At 41.1% G+C, this 27,660-nt stretch overlaps 1 protein-coding gene across 3 annotated transcripts in view; it reads right to left on the bottom strand.

The window, feature by feature from the left end:
- The window catches only part of KIFAP3 (kinesin associated protein 3), a 66,477-nt gene extending 39,506 nt beyond the window's left edge, over positions 1–26,971 (bottom strand). Inside the window, exons 1-11 of one of the 3 annotated variants that reach the window (XM_014874775.2) lie at positions 26,813–26,971; positions 22,049–22,180; positions 20,687–20,841; positions 19,527–19,582; positions 18,916–19,057; positions 17,718–17,817; positions 16,839–16,963; positions 16,295–16,393; positions 15,435–15,613; positions 13,175–13,337; positions 254–354 (exon numbers count right to left, since the gene is read on the bottom strand). In XM_014874775.2, coding sequence (XP_014730261.2) covers positions 254–354; positions 13,175–13,337; positions 15,435–15,613; positions 16,295–16,393; positions 16,839–16,963; positions 17,718–17,817; positions 18,916–19,057; positions 19,527–19,582; positions 20,687–20,841; positions 22,049–22,180; positions 26,813–26,844 — 1,284 coding nt within the window. In that variant the 5' untranslated portion in view covers positions 26,845–26,971. Of the gene's footprint in view, positions 1–253; positions 355–13,174; positions 13,338–15,434; positions 15,614–16,294; positions 16,394–16,838; positions 16,964–17,717; positions 17,818–18,915; positions 19,058–19,526; positions 19,583–20,686; positions 20,842–22,048; positions 22,181–26,683 lie in introns of all 3 variants that reach the window. The other 2 variants (XM_014874776.2, XM_088170292.1) reach the window with 2 other exon arrangements.
- Positions 26,972–27,660: the final 689 nt, after the last annotated feature.

Raw genomic sequence — 27,660 nt, 5'->3', positions numbered from 1 at the left:
AGGAACCCAGAGGGTCACCTGTAATTTCAGCAGTTCACTGGTGTCAGCAGCAGTGACAGAGATCGGTCACCTCTGCTTTTGCTGGGGATGGTGAAAACCCCAAAGAAGAGTCCCTGCCTGAAGGAGGAGGTGCCTCACTGGCAAGCAGCACCGCGGCTGTTCCCCTTGTCACCTGCGGGTGTCAGTGCGAGCTCTGCCATGAGCCAGCGACCGAGGGGATGAGGGAAGAGGGATTTATCAGCTCATCACATACCTGAGGGATACAGTCTGTGTATGCAAACATCGATTTAAAGCAATCGTCCATGCTGATGTGATACAGAATGCAAATTGCTACTTTTTTGTTGTTTTCGTTTCCTAGAAGGAGAAAAAAAATAGTATTAGGAGAATTTTTTGCTGTTGTCAAAAGAGGAAAATGAAAAGCAGAACAATCCTAGCTAATAGAGGGAAAATTTAAATCAGAAATGGCACATTAATGAAAGGGTCTTGGCCTGGCCTAGCTAAATGAACCTCATATTAGTGCAAAGAGGGAACCAGGGCAATGGTAAATATTCCTTCCTCTTCCCAGCACCTCAAAACACTTCCTTAATCTCACTTTGCAAGGAATATATTTTGTGAAAGGAATGCTTCATAATGACTGGCCATCCAGAGAAAGGCTTAATCACTTTCCAGCGAGAGAATTAAGATTTAGCTGTGGATATTCCTATTGAAATAACCAGCTTGACTTGAAGTGAAATAAGAATGTACCAATGCCAGAGAGAAAAGTAAGAACTACCATTCAGAGGTGTTGTAGAAGGAATCCACTGCCTTTCAAGCAAATCACAAAAACTGATTGTTTTACTCTCCTAAATAAATATTATCCCATCGGTACCTTTTGTGTTTCATACATGTCAAAAACTACATTAGTGTATTTTCATAGTGATATTTACTGAAGAGAAAGACTCTCAAGAAAAACTGGAGCAGTTAATGTGAGTGGGGTGTGATGTATTTAACTGAAAGGTTCTATAAAATCATCTTACACAAACATACAAACGTTTAAGAACAACACAGATGAATCTGCTTCTGACTCACTGCTGAAACCCAGACTGAGCATTCTCAAGTTCTCCTCTAGCCCTGCACAAGCAGGACCCTGGCTATATATGGGATAAACCCTGCATCTGAATGTGTATATAGTTAAATCAGGATGCAGTAAGGTCATCAGCTCCAAATTCATTCACAGTTCTTACACAACTCATCAGCAATACCCTACCTCCCACTTCTGTTGAAGCTAAGTCACAAAACATCTGTGTAATAATTTGGTAAAGCACAAACACCTCAAACAGCAACAACACCGTGAAATTTTCCTTCTGCATACATCACTGGGAGCTGGAATTTCCTTCGAGCAGCAAGGATATGATGCATTTATCCTGAGAATGAGCCTTTTTCAAAACTGAATTATCCAAAGACACCATTAAACCCCTCTGGCAGCTGCCATAAGAGTGAGAAAAGCCACAATAAACCTAGAATCATAGCTGACCTTTCAAATCCTTCTGGGGTCTTACCTGCTTGAAAAAAAACAACTGGTGTCACAATCTTCCATGCATTTAACAGCTGGGGGAAGGATAATGCCCAAATGTGAAAACTACTCTGACCATTATGAAAATAAAACCAGCAAACAAAATGAAGTGTGTGTTATCTTCAGTGCTTCTCCTGTGACTGGTCATCCTACCTACCTGCTCACCTGCAGAAACCCTGGGAAAACAATAATTTAATGGAAAAAAATTCCCACACATACAGGTAAAGATTTTTTCTATACACATTTAGAAGGTTACAGAAGAAATTATTCCTCTAAATTTCACGGGTCTAAGGAAAAAAAAATCTGTTTACGCTGCTCTTAACACTTCATGCCTGTAGTTAGGACTTAAACACAAGACTCAACTTACAATTACACTTAGCTGGACAATGCAGGAAACTGTGTGTGCAGTAAAAGGTAAGCCAGTACAAAGGAGAGAAAAGCTCCCCAAAACACCAACAAGGAAAACTGGAATGAAGTTAGACCAGACCTTCAGCACATATGAACTGCCAGACCATTAACAAGAATGATGCTAAATGTTACTGTTTAACCTCTGTCCCTCGCAGGTCTTTTTTTCCTCTTTATTTTTGCAAGTTTCATTTGTGCTAACATAAAGCATTAGCTAAGGTACAGTTTTACATTTAGTAAACTCAGCAGCTTCTTAGTATTTGGCAATATTGGTGGCTTATTTTCAATCATAATAGGCTGATATAACAGTAAAGGCATTCTGTTTTCTTTCTTAGAAGAAACTGCATCATTTTCTAACCCCGTTTTTTCAAAGGTTCAGCTGGTCACAATAACCCTTCTGATGCCTGAATACCACGGTGGGGGCCAGTGCTAAATGACAACACTACCTCAGTTTCATAGCTACCAAAAATAATCAAAAATACCCAGATGCTCTAAACCTAAAGTGTGAGGAATATGTCGAATCCAAATAAACCGATTTTATCTGAATGAACTCCTAAAGAGTTGCTTTATAATGACTGGCACTTAAATCATTCTCCAAAAGTGCATTCCAAGAAGTAGATTTCATGATATCCAAAAGGCAAAGACAGCTATAGTTTCAAAGAGAAGAACTGAATTTAAATTCTTCCTTGCTATGCAGTTATCTGACCAATTTTCCCTGAATTGCCCTGTCCTGTTGTCAATAGGGGGGACAGAGAAGGGTTTAAAGCATTTAAGTCACAGGCAAATATTGCACAGCCTCTGAAAGGAAGTACTTTTCAACCTAGTAAAATAAATGAATTCTACTAACTTGATGATAAAAGTAAAGTACAGAACTAAAGCTGAAAGCAAACAGTCTGCAATTAACCCATCTTTTAAGTACTTAATGGTGTATGCATTTAAAGTTTAATTTCGTTCTAATGAAATGTTTGCAAGTTCCACTGTTCTACTTTCCCTATGGATGCACTTTGATGAAGGAAAAGCAGAACTTTGTGATTTTGTCAGTTCTCATACAAAACAACACCAACTCCTGATCCAAAGAGTCACACATTGCAGGAAAATCAAGAGAAGGTGGTTCCTAAGCACATGATTTAACACAACTGCTCATCTCCTGCTCACCTGGGGAGCACACAGCCTGCTGGAAAGCTGCCTGGAGACCAGGGAGAAATAGTTTGTTGAACACTGGGAAGAGGACAGACACAAAAGCTAAGGCATTTTAAACTCAAAGCATCACCTGCAGGCTGAGGGTTACACAAAAGAAGTGACAGACTGAAAATCCTACCAAGCCAATTCTCATCCTTTTACTTTGGTACTTCACTTCCAAAAGTATAAACTTGCAGCTGCTGACTATTACCTGAATATGTCAGTACCAAGATTCCTTTTCCTAATTATTTACTACTCATCTGAATGCTAAGTAATTAACCCTGAGTGAAGCATTGCACAATGACTTGGCTGTAAAAATTTCAAACCCTGCCCAGCACCTGGCTGGAAAACAGCTTTCCAAAGCACCCAAGTGACACCTTTTCTGCTATTTTTGACCACTGCTGAAGGCCACACAAGAAAAAGCAGACATTGCAAAGAAGACTTACTGGGTACAGTAAGGATCAATTATTGCCCTAAGTAGAAAAGGCAAGAAGAAAAAAAAAGAAAAACAAAAAACAGATCTCTGCCAAATGTGTTCATAAAAATCACCAAAGTTTTGGTGGGGTGCCAGAAAATTGTGGCCTACAAATGCTGGTAAGTTTTGAGCATCAAGCTTTTTATGACTGAAGGTGGAATGGCCAAATGGCCTAAAGCAGTAAGGGCAGCCCTGGAAAATAATGGCCTAGTCATTATGGATTCTTCTGGTATTTATAGCAATAAAACATTAATCATAATGAACTCATTGGATATTAAATGTGGGGGTCATGAGCACTTTGATAGGATTTCCACAAGAATCTACCATTAATTAACCAAATAATTATTTGAAAGTGTAAACTGAATTAGCCTTAGTTCTTATACAGCCATTCCTGAGAAACTGGTCATTCCCAGCTGAGTGCAGTTAATGCCTTAACAAACCAGTCATTAACTGCAGTTACTGATTTTGTGGGAATTATTGTGTTATAAAATACACTCAACAGTTTATAGAAACAATACTTAGATTTTTTTTTTTTTTGCAGCTGTAGTTCAGCTGGAGCAGATGGGATGGAAAAATATCAGGTCCCTGGGGCTGTTTTCACAACTAGTTTTCTGCAAATTAGAGAGGGAAATAAATACATGATGGGTTCTGAGTTCAAAATGGCTTCAGATTTTTAGCCTTTGAACATTAATAAGAAGCCATGTGCCAGTTCTGGGGACCAATGCCTGAATTCCATGTTTAGTGCTTACTATGGTTAAACATCTAAACAGTATTAGTAGCAGAAACTACAGAAAAAAACCACGATTTCTTGATCACAAGATCAAGTCCTGCATTTTGGTTGACTTTGTGAGCTTAAAATAAAAAATCCTCCATTAACTCCACGACAAAAAGAGAAACCCTAAAGCTGTAAAACTGAATTGCCAGTCTCAGTTGCAGCAGCTTTCAAATACTAAAGTAAAAAGGAGAAGATAAATTGTGGACTAAATTATTCAAATATAACACTGTCAGTAAATCGAGCAGCCATCACTTCCAATGGAATAATCCATATGAAATATGCCCTATCCCACCTATGTGCAAAACATTAACAACACTAAATCAAAACCAGAACACAAATGAAGATAAACACCTGTTAAAATGCCAGAGTGAATCTTTATTTCAGTTTCAAACTCTAACACTCTAATGTGATCTGCTGCAGAATTAGGCAAGTAAGAAATTCTAGATTGTTAGGAATGCCACAAACTGATTATCAGATCTATGTGCTGTCTCACCCTACTGTCAGAAAATAGATTCATCAAGAGTTTCTTCAAATGTATCATAATTGGCAGAGATTTTAGGAAAAAATGGATAGAAAGGTATCTCCACTTACCTCTATCCCATATTCCTCACAACCAGCTCTGAAACAGTTGGACTGAGTTAGTCCATGTGTGCTTTAGACACATATTGGTTTGATTTACATATGTAAATATAAATCATATTGGATATATCAGTTTATTTTATCAAGAGAAACTGAAAGAATTTTCAAATCTGCTCAGACTCAAGGAGACTAGACATTGTAAATAAAACATTATGATAGTAATTACATACTAATAACCCCTCCTGTGCCACCTTTATGTTATTTGGAACTGGCTCCATACCATAAGCCTAATTTAAAATCTCAATATCACCATGATTGGGTCTGGGGTTTAGTTTTATGGGGTTTTTTTCCCCCCCCTTCACCCAAAGAACTAAGTACATGCTACTTCTGAAACCTGGTTCCAACTTCTTTCCTAGGAAACAAAGAAAGAACTTTAATGATGAACACTAAAGGACTAAAAACTGACTAATTTGAGTTATTTAATGTTGCAGCACAAGGAAAAACAAAGCTGCATGTCTGGCACCTCAGGCTCCATTTCTTTGCCTGGGCTTCCATGCAAGACAGACTTAAAAACATTCAGCAACCACCTCAGCACAGCACAGCCACTCAGAAAGGCAACACAGCACAGCCACTGGGTAATTAACACACTGCTATAATTAGGTGTGCCCCTTTTTTGAGGCAAACACCCCATTTTTTGTCCTTAGGATGGGCTATAACCAATCATACTTGAACTCACGTGGCTTCACACAGAAACTGGAAGCTCATCAGTTGCAATACCCCATATACCTCACAAAGCAGAAAGAAATCATCTAAAAATTCAGATTAGAGAGGAATCAAGAGGCAATAGGATTATGCTTGAAAGAAGAAGGTAAAGCTGCTTCTCTTTTCTCCACAAAAGAATTATTATGTTTTGGGTTAGGCTATGATCAAGAAAGAAAGCAAGAGAGAGAAAAGAGTTAACAACTCTGATTATTACCAGAAAATAGAAACCAGAACAGGTTCTTAATCTGATTCAAACTAAGGAAACACTTCCAAAGTAAGTGGAAAAAACTCTAAGCAAATGTCTTCTAGAAGTCTCCATCACATTATGTAGATTCAATGGACATGTACAGGACATGCATCATTTTTGCCATATCTGCCCTATTATTTTATTAAAGTACATCATCTGTTCCAATTAAAATTACTAGAAAATATTGAGACTTTTTGGATCTGAACACACTCTTCTAATCTAATTTGGAATTCAGTTGGAAAAGAAATAGTTGGAGGTTTTCTGTGCTCCTGGCTCCACAGCAGAGCATCTCAGCTCTGAATGGATAGTGCAGCTGGATTCCAACATGCTCCTGCTTGAAGGAGGAACAAACCCAATGCAGGATGCAACCCCTTGCCTTGAGAAAGGCATGATTTGGAAATGGAAACTGGTTTTACACCTGTTTTGAAGATGCTCAAGTACAAAGCTGAGGTTCAAATCTGGAATTAAATATTGATTGAGCTTTTGAGTCTTCCAGATAGCAAGAATTGAGCTCCATGTTATTCAAGCACCCATTTAAAAGGGTTTGAAGAAAATAATATCAGCTGACAAAGCATTTCTCACCTCAGCAACTGCAGACATGGGGAATATCTACAGTTGGTCTCCTGGACTGCAACAATCATTTGAGAAACTCCTAAGTAAGGAACAAACTTGTGAGTTAAGATGCCTCCACATGTCTTGAAGGGAAGCAGAGTGCAACCTTCTCCCTTACATGTGAACTTGCACAATTCTCAGGAGCTCCAGGACTATTCCAGCAGCAGAATTGTTCCACATGGTCCTTTGAGGCCACCCCTCTGCCTGCAGCCTTCACAACAGCTCTGGAAAAGGTGCTCCTCTCTTCCACCCTGGCCCTCTTTATGATGATGTTACCACAGACCAGGAAGATTAGCAGAAGTGCCCCACCCTTCTTTATGGAGATTTTTCCAAAAAACCAGAACGAGTTGTTTGTGTTCTGTCATGCTCCTGGCATCCAAGTTAAGCTCTGTAAAGCCTTCAGATGTCAACAGTTCAGCAGATGATTAGATTTACTTTTTACTGCTAAGTATTAATTTGCTTTTGCAATAAGCTAAGAAACCATTAAAAGCATTGAATTAATCAGTCACATCTTGTAAGCTCCACACTAGAAATACTGGCTTGGGGATCCTTTCCAATTGGTGAGTTCACTGAATTTCCAACAACTCAGCTCCCTCATCTTTACACTGCTGCCATCTCTCCACTCCTGTCCTTGCTGCTGCCATGAGTATTTTTATTTTCAGCCAACACACATGAAGTTAGTTTCTTATGTTCCACTAAAATGATCCTCTTTACTAAAATAAAATTCACAATAAAGGTAAATTCACACATGCACTTGTGACCAGCACACCACAGCAAGGAGCTTTCACTCACCTGATACTGATGAGTCTCTACATTCAGTTTTACATTTCTCAAAAGAGAAGTTTTCTTCTTTAAAGTTTGCTGTTTAATCCACGTTCAAGGTATCTAAATTGAAGTGCTGAGTTCTAAGACACATTGTGCACTCAGCTCTCCCTAAGTCACTCAGACATGCTTAGGTCTATCTGCACTTCTATCATGGATTTTGAAAATTAATGTTAAGAGATGTTTTTGGTTTGTGGGTTTTTTGTGTCAGGGTTCTTTTTGTTTGTTGTTGAGGGTTTCTCTTTTTTTTTTTTTTAAGCCTTGGCCATACTCACCACAAATGATAAAAAAACTACCATTAAAATAAATCCCTTAATAATTGCTGCTTTCCAACAGACTGGTCCCTGTAGTTGAACTGTTACTTAATGTGCTTCAGCCAGCCCTTTACTATAAAGGAATGGAGACACCCCAGGCAATATTCACACAAGCAGTATTGGAACCAGCTGCTGCAGAGCCACCTTAGGAAAAAAAGGTTTCTCAATTTAATTGGGAAAACAGGAGGAAGCATAAATTTTACTGCCATTAATAACTTCAAGCAATCCCGATATGACTTTACCTCACCCTGATGGCTGGACATGTGCTTTTTGTTAGGATCTTTGCCACATCTGACCCTTATTGTTTGCCCACTTGATCAGGTAAGAAAATGTATGTTTCTTTATAGGATAAACGAGGCCTATTAAAGGCAGAAAAAACACTGCAGTAGCCTATAAGAAGCTCCATTTTTCAACAGATGTGTGAAGCTCCATAATAAGTTCATTACAAAAAGGCCAAGTGAACTCATAAAGAGAGCACATCTACTTTAAGCCTTCTTAAAAGAAACTTTCATAAAAGGAATAGAGCATTAAAAGCCCACAGCACTCTGTTAATTAGAGAGCAAAGCACTGCCTCACTTTTTAAACAGCAGTCCCCATATAATCCAGCTTGGCTGCATACCATATCAAGCCTTGATTGTTAAGAAGCCCAACATACAACTGTTTGGCAATTCTCTGATTGCTCATTAAACCCAACTTGTAAAGAATGGAAAAATATCAGAAGAATTTCAGCAGATCCCAGAAAAGATTCTATCAATGAATCCAGTAAAGACAGGCTCTTCACTGGGGATTAAATGTGACTGTCAGTGCTAGTCTCTGCTCTGGCTTCTGCAGCTTAAATGAATAAGTCAGACAAGTCTGACTTACTTTGGAGTTTGCACAGCCCTTGAATTTTTATCTAAAATTAGGTGGCTACTGCTTCTCATTGTGCTTACATTAAGCCTTAGAACACCAAGAAATTAAGAACATCATGCCAGGATGCTCATATTAATAAGGCAGAGAGGCTGGGCACAATCTGTGACTGGTAAAACCATACTGTTGCTACCTGGGGCTGCCCACACTGTATTTCAGAGTGCTGTATAACAAACACTCATCTGCTTGGCTGAACACAAATCCACAAAGCCAAATTGCTTTCAGCCCCTGTAATCTGTGCTGGAAAACATAAGCCAGGATGTTCCTCACCACCTAAAATCTTTTTGAGATTGACTGCCTTGGCACTGTGTGGCACTTTCACAGCTGTATGCACAACCCTTCTGCACTCCATCTTCCATTTGGGCCTGATTTGTGTTTTGTGGTCTGCCCACTTTTCAGCCCACCAGCATCTCTGTTCAATCTTCAATTTTTAAAAGCAGATAGTAATTGCAAGCAACCAAAGAGATACTTAAGTCTGACTTCCAAGCATAATAGGATTTCATTTTTTCAGCATGGCTTGCACTGGGGAGAGAATGAAAAGAAAATGGCATTTCAAGACAATATGTATTAAGTACACCTAAAAACTGTCCAGCGGCTCTAGGAGATGAACACACACTTCATCACAAAATGTTTGTTCCCTGTACAGAGTCAGACCTACTCCTTTCACTCTTTGAGCAGCAACACAGGACCCACTAACAGTTTTTGCAACATTCCCTGTGATTTGCATCCTTGGGGAGAGATCCCTCACTGATGGGAGGAACCAGAATTGCCAGCGCTGCCCACCACCCAGGGAAGCTGCCAGGAGCTCTTCTGAGCAGGGCTCCACCATGAGCTTTTCAGGCTGCCCTAACCCCCACAGCAGCACTCAGCTGGCTCTGCTGTACAAACTGCCTGCTGTTCTCATGGCAAATGGGGAACTATTTGTCTCACTTCACAAAGGCTAAGAAATAACTCAGAGGCAGCATAAAATAGCACCCTTATTAGAAGGCCATGAATCACAAGCTGTGCCTATATTTAAGAGAGCTGTACTAAAAATTTTGTATTCAGTTTGTATTCACTTAACTGAAAAACAAAGTGGATTTGGTCCAAACAAAAAGTAAGGGTTTTTTATTTCTCCTTGTAGACAATGTTTTCTTCTGTTTGCTGCCAGGGCATTTACTTTAGAAGCCAATCACACATCCAGGGGAAGAATTATGAAAAAGGGTAACATTTCCCTTATGTCCAGAGGAAGAGCATTTCCAGGGATCAAGAAAACAGATTTATGTCCTGTTTTTAAGTTCAGCTCTATGTTTCCCCCTTTCCAAACTCTACCATAATTGGAGCAAGTCATTCCTCTGCTCCACTTCCCTTGAATTCTGCCATGCAAAGCACAATGAGAGCACTCTAAGAGTGAAGCAAACCTCCATGGAGTAGTGTGCAGCAGGCTGCTTTGGTCTCTCTTTCCCAGGGGATGACTGGAAGACACTCAACCTGTGCTTTTCACATTTTAGGCAAACATCTAGTTTAAACCACCTGGTGAATTCACATGAATTCTCTCCTTAGACAACTGAAGTCATACTTCACATATACTGGCACAGAAAGGAAAGACTGCTCTAAACATAATTTCTAAGCATTAAAACAAAGCCACATTACGAAAAACATTCTCTGCAGGGCCCTGGTATTTCAATATGTAAAAGGTCTTCTTGAAGGATGGAAGTCACACAAAGCAACAAAATCTGTTTTCACAGCTCCTCAACCAATGTATGGAAAAAGCTCAAGAGAGCAGACTGTGTCTTACAGGCCTCCACAGCTCTGCTCCAGCTTCAGATCTCCAGTCTGAAGCCAAACTCCCCTCAGCTGCACACAGCTCTTTGAGAGTCACAGCATAACAAAGATCAGCTGGGCTTGATTAATTTGGGTGCCTGCAGGGAGCAAGAGGAGCCTTGTCATATACAATACTTGAGACTTGTAAAGAAAAGTCACAAAAAATGAGGCAGTGGTGCTGACTGGCACAGCTACATGGGGAAGCAGGCATTGGCACTACTATAAAGAAAAAGCTAATTAAAATGGAAACCAAGACTTAAGCAGAATTTCTCATGTCCATGCTTTCAACAGCAGCCTCAACACTCTGGAGTGTGATGGAAGAAAGATGCTCCTCCTCCATTATATCCATGGCATACTTACTCCATTCCTGAGAGCCCAGTGGGAGCCAGTTCATCCCCACTGCTTCAGCCTCTACCTCCATTTAGAGCCTTCCTGCTCCCAAGCAATTCAGTGTCCCTTGGGAAAGCAATGCATCTTCCAGAACTGCAGACTGCATTCACCTCCATGCTCAGCCCTAAACCACTGCCTAACAAAATCCTTTAATTCTTTGCAATCTCAACTCTCCCCTTGAACACCTACTACACCTAATTTATACCCATCTCAAACCCAGTGCTAAAGTCTCAGAGACCCAGCATGCACAAATGCTAAATTTCAAGAGGTTGAGTGAGCACACTTGACCTCTTGGCATTAAGAGTTGTACAGGGACTTGTCAACAGCTATTGTGCTGTGTTAGCACTTGGAGATGATCTGCAAATATAAACTGAAGGGTACTGACTTAAATAATGTGTGTTTAATACTCAGATAATCTGTATAAATGGGGCATCTGGCACATGGCTGGTTTATTATTCAGTTTGCAGACTTCTTTCAGACAGGATGTATTTGAGAATTGTTTGAATCACCACACCAAGAAATGTCTCACAATCACAGCGATGGCTTAAAGAAACAAGTAATAGACAATATTTCTACCGAGATCTTCTAGTCAACACATCAAAAATGAGTATCAACCAATTCTACAGGGAGAAGCAAGAAAAATAGCACATGCCTCTTTGAAAAATTAAAATTAAAAAAAAGAGAATGGTTGAATACATCTGAGATGAGAAAAGAAGCACACTGTGAATATTCTGGAAGTACCAGCAGGACTTGCAGTACACTACCCTAACAGCCACTTCAGGAACAGAATTTTAGGAAGCAATTCTTCTGAGCTAAACAGCCTTCACACGGGCCTAGTTACAACTCTAAGAGAACAGCATTTGGAAAGCAATGCTCCTCTCCACATTACAAACAGACACTAGAAAGCAGATATTTAACTGGTGAGTTCAGTCTGACTCTAATATTCCATAGGGAATTTCTGGGAGCAGGGACTTCAGTGATTTTTGTCATGCCATTGCCTGGAGTGACAAATCCCCAGAAGCCCCCTTCAGATGACCACATTATCTGCTGCATGAACAAAAGGGACAAGTTCCTGCTCCAAAAAGCTTACAACCCAAGCTGAATCAAACTAACCAGATCCTCTCTCAAACAAGAGGAAAGAGATTTCCTCATCAGCTTCCATTTCTCATTTCACTTTACTATCAAATAACATTGTCTGGAGGACAGAAGGGTAAAGAAGAGGGATTTCAAATGCCAGTTTTTAATGTCCTAGCTCAGACCAGAGCAAACATGATTGTGGGACAGAAAGTATAAAAGGCTATGAGGCATTTCAGGCTGTACCAGGTAGCTGTTATATGATAATCAGCAACAGAATTAAAGCTTCCAAAGCACTCTAAGTTTTCATGGTGTTCACTAAACAGCAATAAAGGCTGTATTGAGGCTGAAGTAGAATTGAGTAGACAAACAACCCTAAGAGGCTTCAAAGGCAGAGGGGAAAGCTGAGATTCACCACTGCACTGCCCTTGCTCCAGCCAGTATCTGCATACACCCTCTGCACTGGATTTAGCACATCCCAAAGTCAACAGACTTTAGCCATGCCTTACATCAGTGATTCACACCAAAGATCCACTATTCCCACTCAGCAATCCTTGGAGCCAAAAGCTGCTAAACCTTTAGTGCATCTACCAGAGCAGCCTCCAGGTAGCATCAGCCAGAGAACACACAAAAAGCAATAAAAGTCCCTCCTCAGAACTCCAGCATGCACTGATCAAATAGAACAATCTTCTGCTTTTTCCAAACTCCTTACTGTTTCCATGGCTTTCCCCTAGAGACAACAAAAAGTTTCACTTGTAATTGATGTACTTACATGATCTTAAACACGAGACTGCCAAGCTGAAAGTCTAGAAATCAGTAGTGCCTAGACTGAAAACCAACAAAACTGGGAGATATCTGATCTGTCTGGACAAGTTAAAAGAGCCAGCAGGTATACTAAGCTTCATTAAAAATAAGTAAATGTACCTCCATCAGCTAGGCTCTGTGAAGTCACTGGCTATTTTCCTAGATGCTCCCCAGAATTACAAACATCATTAATGTGTCAGGTCACATGGTTTTCAGGTAGCTACTGAAGTAATTTTTCAAGATTAGAAGATTCATTCTACAGTTTAAGAGACCCTAGAGGTGACTCTACTGGAAACCTTCTAAACTTTGTTTAAACCTGTGTGTAACAAGATGATGTGAATGCTGAGAAGCTGGGAGGGGTGAGGAAATGGCAAAGAAAAGTGACACTGCAACTTTTAGGTACATCATAGCATGATGCAAACAGCTTCACTGAAATGCTGAAATGTCTGTGTTAGACCAAAAGAAGACATACCCAGGAGTGCAGTGAGTTTGGGAAGCAAACCAACATGGACCATTTTACTTCTGAGGCCTGTGTCAAAGGAGAGATTCAGTAAGAGTCGAAGAGTGATATTCAGCAGGTCTTCGTGTTCACATGGTACCATTTTCACAAGTTTTTCAATAATATCCATTTCAACCTGTATTTCAAGGAAAAAAAACCCAGATATAATCCATCCAAACTTACTTTGGCTTCAACATTCAATTTGTAGCCATAATAGTGACTGTTAATGCATTTTCATCTGAAGTAGTTTTGCTTATGCCTTTGTGGTTGAAGTCTTCTAGATTGGGTTACTGGGAAACATTAATTAAAACAGGTTTTGAACCAACCAGTTCAGATGTCTTGGAAACATTCCTCACAGTTGGAATACTGCAGGAATGTGGTGAAGACATCACCTGCAAAACTAGATTGGGGTGAGCAAACTCATTTAAACTTTAACACATGCAATCCTGCAGCAACTGCCAGTAGAGTCAAAGATCAACCCAACTAAGAAAGACAGAAAATTTGCATTCAAAAAGAATTTGAGCCTTTTCATCATGAATTTTAAATTAACCCCTAGCCAGAAGTGTGCTCCCAGATGCCACCCTACATGTCAATTTAATAAAAGCATGAAAGTCATCTTGAAACAAGTATCACTTTCAAATTAAAAAGTGGAATCCAGAACTGAGAAGTGGTATTAGTTCCTGAGATCATGCTCACTTTACCAGCCAGAAAACACATCTGAACTGGCAAGACTTCAGAAAGTTTTTATCATGTTTTAAGCAACATTTCTGTGCTTTTATTTGACATAATCTTTTAAATGCATTCATTTTTTTTGTTTCCCAGATCCTTCTTTGGCCAGAAGGAGGCACATAAAATTATTTGGCATTCTTCACACTTCTCCATGTACATTACTAGTCTGGTTATAAATAGACACTGAATGAATACTAAGAAAAGAAACTACAGCTTTCCCCACACAGCACAGTGCAATAATCACACAACTGCCTGGACAGCTTTGATCAGAAACAATCAGATAGCAAGAACTCCTACCTCACTGCTCTGAATTTAATATGGCCCTGGAAAAGCCAAGGAAAGAACGTGCTATAAATACATATGGATTATTCAGTTTTACTTAGAATCAGGTGCTGCACAACTAATCTTGGTTCATTTTGCTTTTGACAGTTTTGTATTACTGCCCAATACAAATATCAGAACACTTCTCCTTCACTGGTAGCTTTCCTTAATGATACCATGGAGAAAAAAGCATCATCTTTATTATCAGTAAGGAATGCTCAGACAGCTGAAGCACACCAACATGTTCAAAGCTGTTAGAACATTCTGAAATGAAATCAATTCAACAACTTTGTTTCATTTGTCTTCCCATTAAATCAGATAGAATGGGGAAAATGTGCCAGCAAATCAGTGGACTGGAGAGCTAATTCTTATTTTCCTAACCAAGTCCCATATATAAATAAGGGAGATACTTCTTGTCTGCAGTGCTCAGTGCACATGCATGCAAAGGTCCAGTTAATTCACTAATACTTTTACACAGATCTTCTCATCTCACAATCTCTGTGTACCATTGATCTCTTGGATAAGGGAAATGTATCATTTTCATCTAATACATTGTAATAGAGGCACAAAGGTGAAGTCAAGCATCTATTAAAGTATCTGTAAAGATACTTGGCTAGGGCTTGAAGTCACAAAAAAAATTATGCTACAATTTCAGAAGTGTAAGACTTCATCAAAAAAAAAAAGCTTATGAAGAATAACTGCCTGCAGTTCTTAGGAGCTACTGGCAGCAGGAAGGAACAGATGTGAAGTGCCTTTCAAAACCAAACTGATACAGGAAGTAAGCTAGCCTATCCAGAAGGACAAATACCTCTCTTCTCAAGTCAACATATGGCAGAAACAACAATATGTCACAAGAGTAAAGTCTGGGGACAGAGCCATGGGCATCACCAGAAGTAGGGCTATCACAAGACTCTGAGGTGCTGAATTCATAATTCAGAATTTTGTGCATCATATTTTGCATGATATTCTCTGTTTGAGATTACATTTTCTCAAAACTGTTTGCAGTAGGTTATGATTGGATGCTGTGCTTTTCTTTCACTTATTTTACTTGTAACAAAATCGGATAATCAGTGCTAGAGATACTCAGTGTGAAAACAGAGATGTCTCCCTCTTCCCTGCAACCACACTGAGCTTTCAGAACTCCAACCTCTCCAGCATTGCAGTAGAATGCCACAAGCCTCACCATATCATTTTTGTTCTCCATGAAAATGCTGAGTTTCTTCAGGAAGGTTACAACGAGGATGAGCAGCTCAAAGTTATCCCGGTCCAGTGCTTTCACCAACATGTGGACAATGTTCTTGTTCCTCATCTTCAGCTCAATGCGAGTGTCCTCAGCGAGGTTCAGGAGCAGGTAAATAGCAACTAACAAAGGACAACACAAATCACACCAACAGATCAGAACCAACACAACTAAACAAGTCTCTGTTTACACCTTAAGTGCTGAAGGCAAGACTTTCAGGAGCATTATGCTCCCTTTTCAGTGCATTTTGAAGGAAATTATCTGTGAATGCTTTTTTTTGTCTCTTTAAAAAGCATTAAGGAGATTAATTCTAATTGTGACTCTGAAAAAACATTAGAATTGTGATCACTAGAAGCTTTTTATGTTGTGTGGTTTGTAATTTTTTAATTTCAATTCCAACGGGAACCATTAAAAAGCCCCTCTCAGGATAGGTCTGCCACTCAGATAATTTCAATCTAACATGAATTGTATTTTAGCACAAAAGCTGAGATAGAATGAAATCTATTCCAAAAGTCAAATACAAGCTAAGTTAGGCAAATTTAAAAAGCCAAAATATCCAACTCCTCCCAAACCAACATCATGAGCAAAGAGTGGATCACTTTTGCTCTTCTTCCTCTGACAAATGGCTTTTAAAATAATAAAGTGTCAATCTGATCAAGTATTTGTCTTCTCCTTATTCCTTCCATAATGGAATTCAACCACACATTCAGGATGTTTAAGACATCCTGGTTATAACAAGAATCAAACAGGATCCCTCAGCCATGTTTACCAACAACAAAATGATTTTTATTTGGATTTGGTACCTCTAAGCAGCTGTTCCTGCTTGACAACCAGCCCTTTATATTTCTTGTAAGTTTTCTCATAGTCCTTTTTCAGGGTTTGATTTTCAGGATCTTCATCAAGTGAATTACAGAAGTTAAGGAGTTCAGAGAAAAGTGATACAGGCTAGATAACAACTGCCCTCAAAAGTGTTTCTAAATCAGTAGTGAAATCAAGGGATCTGTGGAATACCCAGTCTCTCCCTGCACCAGCTTGCTACACCTGCAATCCAGGCCATGGTTCTTCTCTCCTAGGTCAGGGTATTTTACACTCGAGTAAGCAGCACAGATGTTCTAAGACATACTGCTGATAAAATACAACATTTTATTTTCCTTGTGTTGCTTTGGTAGCTTCAGCTTAACCTCTTCCACATCCCAAAACCTTCACTCTTGGTCTTTCTCATATCTGCAACTGTATTTTGCACTTTCTAGTAAATTCTCCTGCTGTATACTCACCTTGTGTAACCCAACAACACTCATCAAGACAAGTAAGAAGCCATCAGGCTATGCCAGAACATCAAAAGGATATCAGCTTTCTTCTTTTTAGCAAGTTCTTCCTGCCAAAGCTCATGTCTCTTCAGCTCATGGTCTATGATATTCATACACAGAGCTCCAATTTTGTAATGTGTGATTATCCCATGAAATTGAGAGAAACTACATTGAAGAAATAATACTTGTGAGGAATAAATGCCAACAGCTCCATATCTATTTTGACATCTATGGTAGCAATACTGCACCACACGAAATATTAAAAAAGTTATTTACAGATTTACACTGTGACCCATTATAGCACTTCCCTACTGGAGAATTATTTTAAAACAAGAACAATCCCTGAAAACATGAACATTTTCTCAACTTGTAGAAAGACAAGGAACAGTTTATTGTTCCAGATAAAAATAAAGACACATTCCAATTTTCACACATAATGGAAAAGGTTTTCCAATCAGCCCTGCCTTCCACACTGCAAGTGCTTCAGAGGACTCTCTCCTCACCAGAAATATAACAGAGACCTAAAATCAAGGTAAATGCCATTTCTGCTTGAATTATTTCTAGGCAGAGTATGCTGAAACACGGGCATAGCTAAAGAAGATTAAGCACTCACTTTAGTATTGAACATTGTTTCGTCCCTGTAGGAGTGCAGATGGAAATTAGTGGCAGCTCAGCCACCTTTCATTTCTGACACCAAGCTATGGGTCAGAACCTTGACCATTTTCTTCCCAGCTCCCTTACAAACTGCCTCACCACGAGTTCTTTTTGTTATATCAGTTTTATCACTGAGGCACAAGAGTGTTTCTGTGTGTTTTTCATGTTTCTGTGAAGTTTTGTAGCACAAAGCAGAAAACAAATTAAAAGCCACTAAGCAGAACTACATTTTTTAAGTCTCTAAATCCAGGGACTCTGCACTCACCTCGAAAAGCAGAAGAAAATGTAAATTATATTGGTAGCCAGTTCAATGCTTTGCTTCCAGTCTTCCCTCAGCACTCTAGCCAATGCACCCAGGGCAGTTTCTGAAGAGAAACAAGATTTAGAGAAGAATCAGCATTTTGTGTCCCTCCTTTTTAGCTTGTGAACCTCAGAATTTGAATACACCTTATTCTACATCTATCAGTTTTCTAGCTGAACACTTTCACAGGCAACACTGCTCACGAGTTCTGTTTGGAGACAGTACCAGAGAGTGCTCTGGGTGGTTTCCCTGTCACAAACCCTAAGAGGCAGCAACATGGAAGCAAAGTGCAGCCTAAGACTGAAATCATCTTAAAACTACCACTAACCTTCAGATCCTGTGGTCTCTGCCAGCTCTGTGTTCCACACCACATCGTGCCCCCAGCCTAAAACATCATTTTCACTTTCAAATGCCCTTTAAATTCCACCTTGACAGATAGTATTTCTCATCCATCTTGCTATTTATTTTTCCCTTTGAATCTACTTCATATTATTTAATAACTTGGTTTCTCCTTGTCTTATTTAATCTCACTTTTCCATTCACTTTCCCCTAGCTGATCTCTTTGTGTACACCATGTTACTTGATCAAAAAAGCAGCAACTGGGAACACGAAGCACTAAAATATTTTCAACAAGTCATAGGGATAAGCCATTATTTCATGGCTCACCATTCCCATCCCATCTTCTGTGGTGATATTGCAAGATGAGCATGTATTGAATTCATCATTTATTGAAGGGATGTGAAGGTATAAGGGCTCAGCAAAAGAGACAAAAGGGGCAAGGAAAGAAAAATCACAAAATTAACTTTTGTCAGCTTGCAAGATAAGTTTGTCAGCTTTCAAGGTAAGTTTCTTGATCTACAGAATACAACAATACATTGCCATCTCCAGCTGAAGTTAATTTAGCATCAAAATAACTAGGATCAGAAAAAAGAGCTGAAGCCTGTAGAGGCCAGGAAGATTTCAGTATTAGGCTCACCTAAGACCAGTCTGAACAACATCCATTTGTAGAGAGACCCAGCCAGGCTTTGATGGCCACCTTATTACATACAGAGAAATAGAGCCTAGCAAACTAAAGAAAATCCCAAATTAAAGGTGAACTACTTTTCCCTGGGTACAAATTAACAGCACATCAAGAGAAATTACCATTGGGTTTTAAAATTACCATTTATAAGCAGCTCTTCCAAATTATCAGGATTCCTGGCCAGCTGCAGGATGAGGGCAGAGCCACGCACCTTGTCAGGAATGTCCTCGTACAGTAACTCAATGTACTCATCCATGTCATTGATATTGGCAACTTCATCAATCTGAAAGCAGGCAGAAGCAAGGCTTTCACAGAGAGAAATGGCAATTCAACACCAGCAAAGGGCACTCAGCTTCTGAGTACAGTCTTAGGCAAAAATAAAATGCAAGTTAAAAAACCCCAACATATGCAGAATCACTGCCAACGAACACCAGGAAATCTGAGGAGATATAATTCCTGAAAATCAAAGGATGCTCAGACATGACTCTGTGTCCTGTCTGATGTTCAAGACCTCACTGGCTGTCCTGCTGTGTGCTATACTTGGAGGGGCAAGTATGCAAGTCAAATATTTTACCCTTTATGGAGATAATTTTTTTCCATTGTGCAGTATTTCCAAGCCAAGTTCTTTGTTTAAAAAAACAAGAAGAAAAAAACCACAAGAATTCAGCATTTCCTCTCCCCTCCTCTCTTTTGTAATTGCTTACTGAAGTAGTAAACAAGGTTTGCATCTCTCTTTTAACACCAATATTTACCTCTGTTCCTTCAAATGGGGATGGATCTTTTGGCTTGCTGGTTTTCTCTTTCTTTTCTATAAAGAAAAATACATGGGTGCAGTTAAGTTACACATAAACACAGACCAAACACATATCCAGTGTTCTCATAATGAACACTCCAGTTAAATCAAGGTCTAAGTCGTTTTGTGTCCAGCTGACCTGACAGACTAATACAGGTTTCTGAAGCTGAACAGTCCCAAGGGAGTAACACAAATCCTCAGCTGCCTTTTGACAACTCAGTCTAAATGTTCAGTGATAGCCCAGTCAGCTGGGGAGACAGAGGGTGACAAACCTTAGAGCAAGCTCAGAGTGACAACACTCACTCCCACAGTGAGACCTCAGCAGCTCTGATTCTGCTTGTGCCCTGTGACACACCAAGACACAGAACTGTAGAGTGAAAGAGGGCAAAACATGCAAAGCTCTTACACTCAAACCCCATATATAACACAAGTCTTTGTTTTAAATTTGTCTCATTAGGAATCCAGCTCGAGAACAAAGCTCACCATTTCCTGGTTGCAAGAAACCTTGATAACTGCAAGGTAATGTAGAATCTCATGTTAAATATTCAACCATCCTCTGAGCAGAGAGTTTAAAGTGAACTTAGGACAAATAGGAGCACCAAGAGGCCAGGAACTTAAGATGACAAGGTGAGAGAAATACCCCAGGCTGTCTGCTACACTGGATCAAAGCTTGTCAGGCTCTAAACTCTCCAGCTTTACACACAGCCCAGACTCAGCCTAGGCACACTGTCTACCCTTCTAAGAGGTGATGGCAGAGGTCCTTCTAGGAAGATCCTCTTAGAGACTTTTCCTGTCACTGTAAGGCAGATTCAATAGGCTGCACCCAATAGCACAATCTGTACCTCCCAAATCCTGATAAAGCACAAGGCAGCCAGTAAGAAGCATCCGTACTAAGTGTAACCAAAATAATAAAACAAATTTGGTTGTTAAAAAGGTAATTTCCTTCAGTCTCACTTCAAAGCCGTAATTGTTTCCAAGAGTGATAAGACATACATGTCCCCTACTGTCACCATCCCCACAGATCTGGTACATCAGGCACATTGGGCTCTCAGCTAGAAACACATCAGAGTATTTGCTCAAGGCTGAGGCACCAAGCTACTTTGTTCCTGAATTTTTTACCTTTTCCCGCTGAGGAATCTCTGCGGTTCTGCAGGTAGTACAGCAGCTGCTCTACTTCAGCAAGCTTGGAGGGGTGAATGAGCTTGCATTCTTCAACAACCTTCCGAGCCAGGGAACCAATGTCTGTGTTTGCATTAAGACTCTTCAGCCGAATTCTGCAACACAAACAAGTCTGTTTTCGGATTTCGAATTTTTTTTATCTTCAGTTCTTTGATTATGTTTACACAGTCATGAATACAGCCAGTGCCTGTGTCTTTCATGTCAAAGTGGTGTCTCTGAACTCCAAATGGCAAGCAACTGTCAAACAGATTTGGTGGAGTGTAGCTGTTCACGAGCTGACAAGCAGCAACATTAAAGGCAGCTGTGAGAACAGATCCCTTACAACCATCTTAGATACAAAAGACAGTAATTGATTTGCAACATACCCCATAAAAGTGCACAGGACCACAAAGGGGTATTGCACACAAAAAAGTCCCAAATGAGAGACAGTTCTGGGTGTTGTCTGCACAGCTCTTTTGCAGTGTCAGGAGTCTCCCACCTGGCAGATCTGCAGCCAGGTCCACAAGCAAGGAGCAGTAAGAAATCTCTGGGGGCATTAACAGCAGGGGGGAACAGGAAGGAACTCCACCACCTTGCAAATGCAAGTTATGCTGATTCATCTGATGACAGAAGAATGCTTCTGATAGCTTCAAAAATTTGTGACAATTTCAGGATTCTCTTTTCTTTTTCCCCCAATTATTCTTCTAACATGCACTCACACAGGCAGCCACTTCAGCTCAAATTTTCAAAAAGAAATCAGTACAGAGATAAACCCCCCCCTAGAATAGGTCCAACCTTGCAGCTTGAAATCTGAAGTTATGATAGCTCTCTGGGCTTTTCCAGTGGGGAATATTTTAATGGTCTTGAAAGAAATTAACCAGGCAAAAGTAAAATGCAGATAAAGTAATGAATTCACTGGTTGGGCAGGGGCAGATGAAAACAACAGGAGAGCCAACAGCAGGAGCACGAAGCTGTCAGGAGGTTCAATGGTACTTTTTGCTCCAACATGAATTACCATTTGCACAGGAAACAATCACTTCACTTTTCTCTGCCTCAACGACCCATCATGTAAAACAGGAGTCCTCACTTTTTTTTGCAAAACACCTTAAAGGACATGGCTGAAAAGCAATTTAAAACGTGTGTTTCAGATGTTAACCTTCCTAGGCACATGTTATTTCCTGGCTTTGAAACCCTCTGCTAGTACAGCACTACACTGCATAAAGAGTATAAGCTACAATATCTCAGAGGAAGGTGGTACTCTCAGATATTGAATCTATGACTACAAAGACTGAAATAAAGTATCAGAGTTTGCTGGGACCTTACATTTTCTGACATTCCTTGCGTTCCCCCAGCATGGGGTCTCCCAACTCTCCCAGAATCGTTGCTTCCACTTCATAATGGACAATGAGGGCTTTCTCAGATGGATGCACATCTATGTTACCTCCTTTTACCTTCCTGTCAAAAAAGGAAAAAATGGATTAAATGAAAAGCTCAGCAAACACACCAGAGCAGAAATCAGTTACCTGCCTCCTGTTTTATGCAGACCCTAAAGCCAAGCAGTGCTCTCCTTCCATACCATATTCCATCCCACACAGCTGTACCATAGCCTGGTGCTAGTGGCATATTCTTGGCTGTTACCTGCAGTACAGAAATATTCAAGCCACTGGTCAAGCCTTTATCACAGAAATCAGGAAAGAAGTCAAAGTTATCCTGTTCCACATCACCACAATGAGTAAAAAGATGCCTTTCACCAAGCAGGTGAATTTCCCAGTTGATTCTCCATTACCTTGTCAGTATTGATAAATCTTTGTCTAAGGGCCTTCACTTCGTACAGTCCTCTGTAAAAATAGAATTCATTTGCCATTCTCTTGGCTAACTCTTAATAGTTACAATTCTATGAGACTGAATTGTATTTCAATTTAACAATTCTCTCTTGAAACACAAACCTCTCTGCTACTGTTCACTTCATTGTGCCAGGCTTGAGGGATTAGAAAAAACCAACAACTGCCATCAAAAGATATAAATCATGTCTACCTGCTCTTCTACAACTACAGACTCTTGGGAGAAGAATTCTCCAGGGAAGCACTCTGGGGTATGTCAGTGCCAAAAGGGCCTGTCCTGCTCCCTCCTCCTTTGTGCCAACAATGCAGATCCAAGGGTCGTGAAGAAGGGCTCAGATGGATGAAGAGAACACCTCATTTCTGTTTTTAAGCAAAACCACATCCAGAGAATACAGTGACACATTTTTGTTTATTGGTAAAGATGGCACTTGTCTCTTTTCCACTTGGTACTACCAATTGGGTATGTACAGTCCTGCCATAAATAAGGCTGCTAAAACACTGCAAATTACAACCACCTCCAAAATGTGGGCTTGGCTTTTGAGATGTGGAGTGAGTTTTTTGTTGAGTGTTCAGGTTTTTTATAGAGATCATGTCCATAAAGAGAATGACAAGTGGCTTCACCAGGAGTCATATGAGCATCTAGGAGACAGCAGGTAGCCATGGCATTGGGTCAATTAGATCAGGGAAAACAACTTCAACCTCATAAAGCTGGAAATGTCAGCAAATCCAGATGCAGCCTGTGTAACCACAGGTGTAACCACTCTCAGCAGAAAATGTTTGAAATGTGTCTCCATCTGCCCAGCTACTTTAGTGTCCACTTTCCCTTCTGCAGAATACAGCTGCAAAAAATACTTTTGTCTTGAGATACAGCTGCCCAAAAACCCCCAGAAATCACAGAAAGGTCTGCTGTGGGAAATGAAGAGTCCAGTTCAACTACCAGCCTTGCAAGGACATAAAGATACAATAGAGCAAACAAAAAGACCTCCATGCTAGGGACTAACATTTTCCATCAGAGTATAGCAAAACTCCTTTTATAACTTGGGATTTTTTGAAGGGACTTGGGTTTGTTCTCCTTTAAGAGTGCCTTGAAGTAGATGTTTCATTACAGCCTGTTCTCTGTTCTCACAAGGTCCAGTCTTGCAGGACTGAAAGTTTATGGTAAATCTACTTCAAAAGAATCCAGCTCTCACTCCCCACCTCCAAATATATTTCTCCCACATTAAGATCTATCAGGAGATGCCAACTGCAAACACTCAGGCTCCTGACAGTCAAAGCTCTGGTCAGTCACAGCTTAGTAATATTTACAGATAAAGAAAAGGATGGGTAGAGAACAGGAGTTTGGTAAAGTTTTAGAAGAATAAAGCTGAGCTAACAGCTCATCACTGCCAAAAGGATTTGATCTTCCATGTCTTCCCTGCTCCTGACAGTCACCTTGGAGTTCAAAATGAGGGCTCATCAATCCCTGTCATAATCAATTCCAGCAATCCAACAGAAAACTCTCCATGTTTTGGAGAGAGGAAGTTTTTTCACTGTGTAACAGAATTAAAGTGCTCTACAGAAAAGGAACAACACTTCCTATTTATTATCAGGGAAAAGAAGGAGTGAAACCTCCTCCCTTTGGCAACAGTAAACTACTGACGAGCTTAGCCACTAGGAGAGCCTTAGCTAAAGACTGCTTAAACAGTTTTAGGACTTCCCATATTTAATTTTTTCCTTCAGAGAGACAGATGGGTAAACTGAAGAACTTACAGCTGCAGAGGTTTTCTGCCCTCTCACACTGACAAACGCCCTCTCTGCCTGAGCTATTTCTGAGCTAATGAAGTCACAAATCAATACACAGCCAAGTTCTCTCTCTGAAAATCCTACCATGTGAAATGCTTGAGGATCTACACTATAATGTACTCCCCAGCCACTGAAGTTTTTCATTTGTAAAATACTGCAGATTGTCAACATCACGAGGTAAATATTTATTCACATAAAAAATCCCCCCTCTCCCCCAAATCTACAAACATCTTCTTTACCGATTTTCTACACATCTTGACTCTGTAAATCACTTCATAAAACATTTAAAACTGCAAATATTATAAGGAGTAGAAGCAGCAATGCACTGGGGAGCTCTCATGCACATCAGCCTGTCCTTTCACTTCACTGCTTGCTTTGTCAACATGAACCCAGTTCAGCTGAGGGTTTAAAAGAGGAAGGCCTTTTCTACAGACAAAAGCTGGGCAAGCTGAGCTCACATAACCAAAGCTGCAGTGTTAATATCCTTTATTAACTAATTCCTTTAGGGGAAAAAAGCAAAAGCAAACTATCCTAATGAAAAGTGGGACAAACGGCACACGTGGGTAAAAATCCAAGAACAAATCCCAGCAAGTCAGACTTGGTGGGAGGGGGAGTGCCCATGGAGGATGACAAAGGGGAGCAGAGGAATACCAGACTTGTACACCAGCCTGGTCAAATTAAACAGCACAGCAGGTAGCTTTGGGTTTGTGCTCCCCGAAAAGAGAGACAACTACACCTGTTGCAAGGATGACTACAAAACAAAGATTCCTACAAAATCACATAAGACCAAATGAACAGGTAAGGCTAAAAAAAACAGGCACTACTCTAAAGTTACAGCTGTTGATTTAATTAAGCGTGGCCATTTGATTTTTACCCATCATGGCATTGCTATGACAGAACTGATGTTCAAAAACTATCGAGAGGGGTTTTTTTCCCTGCACTGTTTCCAACTATGGATCTTAATAGGTGGCACGTAAGGGAAGAAAAAGCAAAACCTAAACAGTCTAAACAGGAAGTTATGGAAATAATAATAAGTGGAAAGGAAGTAAAAAACAAAAGCAGGAATTCCTTAGGATTCAAGACATGAGGGATAAAATCACCAGCATGACAGGATAAAGTGACACTGTCCACACATCACATCTGAACAGAGGGCCGAGATGAGCTGGCATCTTTTGGGATTGATTCACTTTTGCTCTGAAACAACTGACAGAGATCCAAGAGTTGCCCACTCAGGCCCTATTCTTTAGGCTGACTGGTCTCACTGCCAAACAGATAAAAGGCACCATACATTCATCACATCTGCAACATCAAACCCACATCACACACTTTACACACCACAGTCACCTCTTCCATTGACATCACTTGTCCTGCCCAATCTGCCATGCCACACTCCTAACATTTCCTCTGAATCAGTCCCCCAGCTGCTCCCTGAACCTGCCCTTACTGCCTCTTATCCTATCCCTGATCCCCAAAGCATCCACCTGCTCCATCCCAGCACCTAATACACAATGATCCTCTCCACTCACCTCCTAATAGCACCTATTCTCCTCTCAACCCGCTCTCACTTCAGTGCCTCCTCCCAAACACACCATAAAATGCCACCACAGCCATCCCCAGGGCACAGTACCCTCTAAATTCCACCCTATCTCTCTGCCTACCCTGCCTTTGGTACCTTCCCTCATCCCTAACCCTCCCAGTCCTCATCCAAATCTTCTGCCCAACAGACTGAAGGGCAGGCTCATGCCTGAACAAATCTATCTGCCATTCCCAAAGCCCTCACCATCTTACTACACCAAACCTCCAGTCACCTTCTGAACCAGCCACTCCTCACTTGCAGTGCCTCCATTCACCTTTAAATACACACAGAACCACCAGGTTGGACGAGACCTCCAAGACCATCGAGTCCAACCCAGCCCAACACAACTCAACTAGACCATGGCACCGAATGCCACATCCAGGCTTTTTAAAAACACATCCAGGAACGGTGGGCAAACCATTCCAAAGCTTTATTACCCTTTCTGTAAAAAACTTTTTCCTAATATCCAACCTGAATGTCCCTTGGCACAGCTTAAGACTGTGACCTCTGGTTCTGTCAGCGCTGCCTGGAGAAAGAGACCAACCCCAGCTTTCAAGAAGTTGTAGAGAGTGATAATGTCACCTCTGAGTCTCCTCCAGGCTGAACACCTCATCACCACTCCTCTCGCAATACTCTCCATTGTCACCTCCCCAACTATAATGAACCATCTATCCCCAAGCCACCACACCCTCAGCTCCCCAATATTCCTCCAACCACATCCGCCCGCCCACCCACCCCTCTGCGAACGCCCCGCAGCACCTGTATGTCTCCCACTCCATAACCTGACACACTCCATCCGCCTCAACCGCCAAGAACCACCCCCCTCCCCCCAACCCCGACCAGCCCTAGCACAAACCGCCGCGCCCCGTGCCCATCCTCCCCGGTTACCTCTTGAGGTACCGGGCGTCCTCGCTCTGCATGGCGGCGGTGCGGGGGCTGTGAGGGGATGGGGGGGGGGCGGCGGCCCGGGCAGGGCGCGGCCCCGCGCGCGCGGTGCTCGTTACCAGGGAGAGCGCGAGCCCCGCCCCGCCCCGCTCCTACCGCCCCGCCCCGCCCCGCGCTCCCAGCGCGCGCTCTGCGCACGCGCCGCCTCTCCTCCTGCGCGTGCGCGCCGCGCTCCTCCCTCACCCCCCGCCCCGCCTTTTCCTCCCCCTTAGCGCCCCCTGCAGGCGCGGGGGAGGCGCTGCCCCTCCGCCTCCCGGCCCCTCACGGGCTGCTCGCTTGCGAGGCATCGGGAAATGAAGGGAAATTAAAGGAAGAAGCTGGTTTTTGGGGTTTTTTTTCCACTCTGTTATAAATGAGAGACAAAAGTCTCGATATTCAGCAAAATTTAGATTGCTTTATTTGATATAGACAGAGCAAGCAGCGCTGGGGAACGTGAGGGGTCACCGCCCACTCCACGCTCCACCCAACCTTGGTTTGCAGCCTCTTCTTATACTGTGGGTTCTCGTTGTAATCAATAATTTTTGGTTTTTTGTTGTCATAAGCAGTGGTGGTTGAATAAACATCCTTACACAAATTCATAAACCCTCTGGGCGATAATCAGTCACAGACAGCCATTGTAGATAACCACCAGAGAAGTTCTGGGAGTTTGGTCCTTGAGATAAGCAGTATTGATCAGACAAAGGCAGGAAGGGCTATAGGGAAGTCTGATTTTGCAAGCTGGTAGCCGATACAACTTATTTCGAAAAGATAATATAATGTAACATAATACAACATAATATAACAAGGCGATT

Source organism: Sturnus vulgaris, chromosome 9 (assembly GCF_052056855.1).
Source record: "Sturnus vulgaris isolate bStuVul1 chromosome 9, bStuVul1.hap1, whole genome shotgun sequence".
Taxonomy (NCBI): Eukaryota; Metazoa; Chordata; class Aves; order Passeriformes; family Sturnidae; genus Sturnus; species Sturnus vulgaris.
Note: the sequence above shows the minus strand (reverse complement) of the source record. Positions and strands in the feature narration are given on the sequence as shown.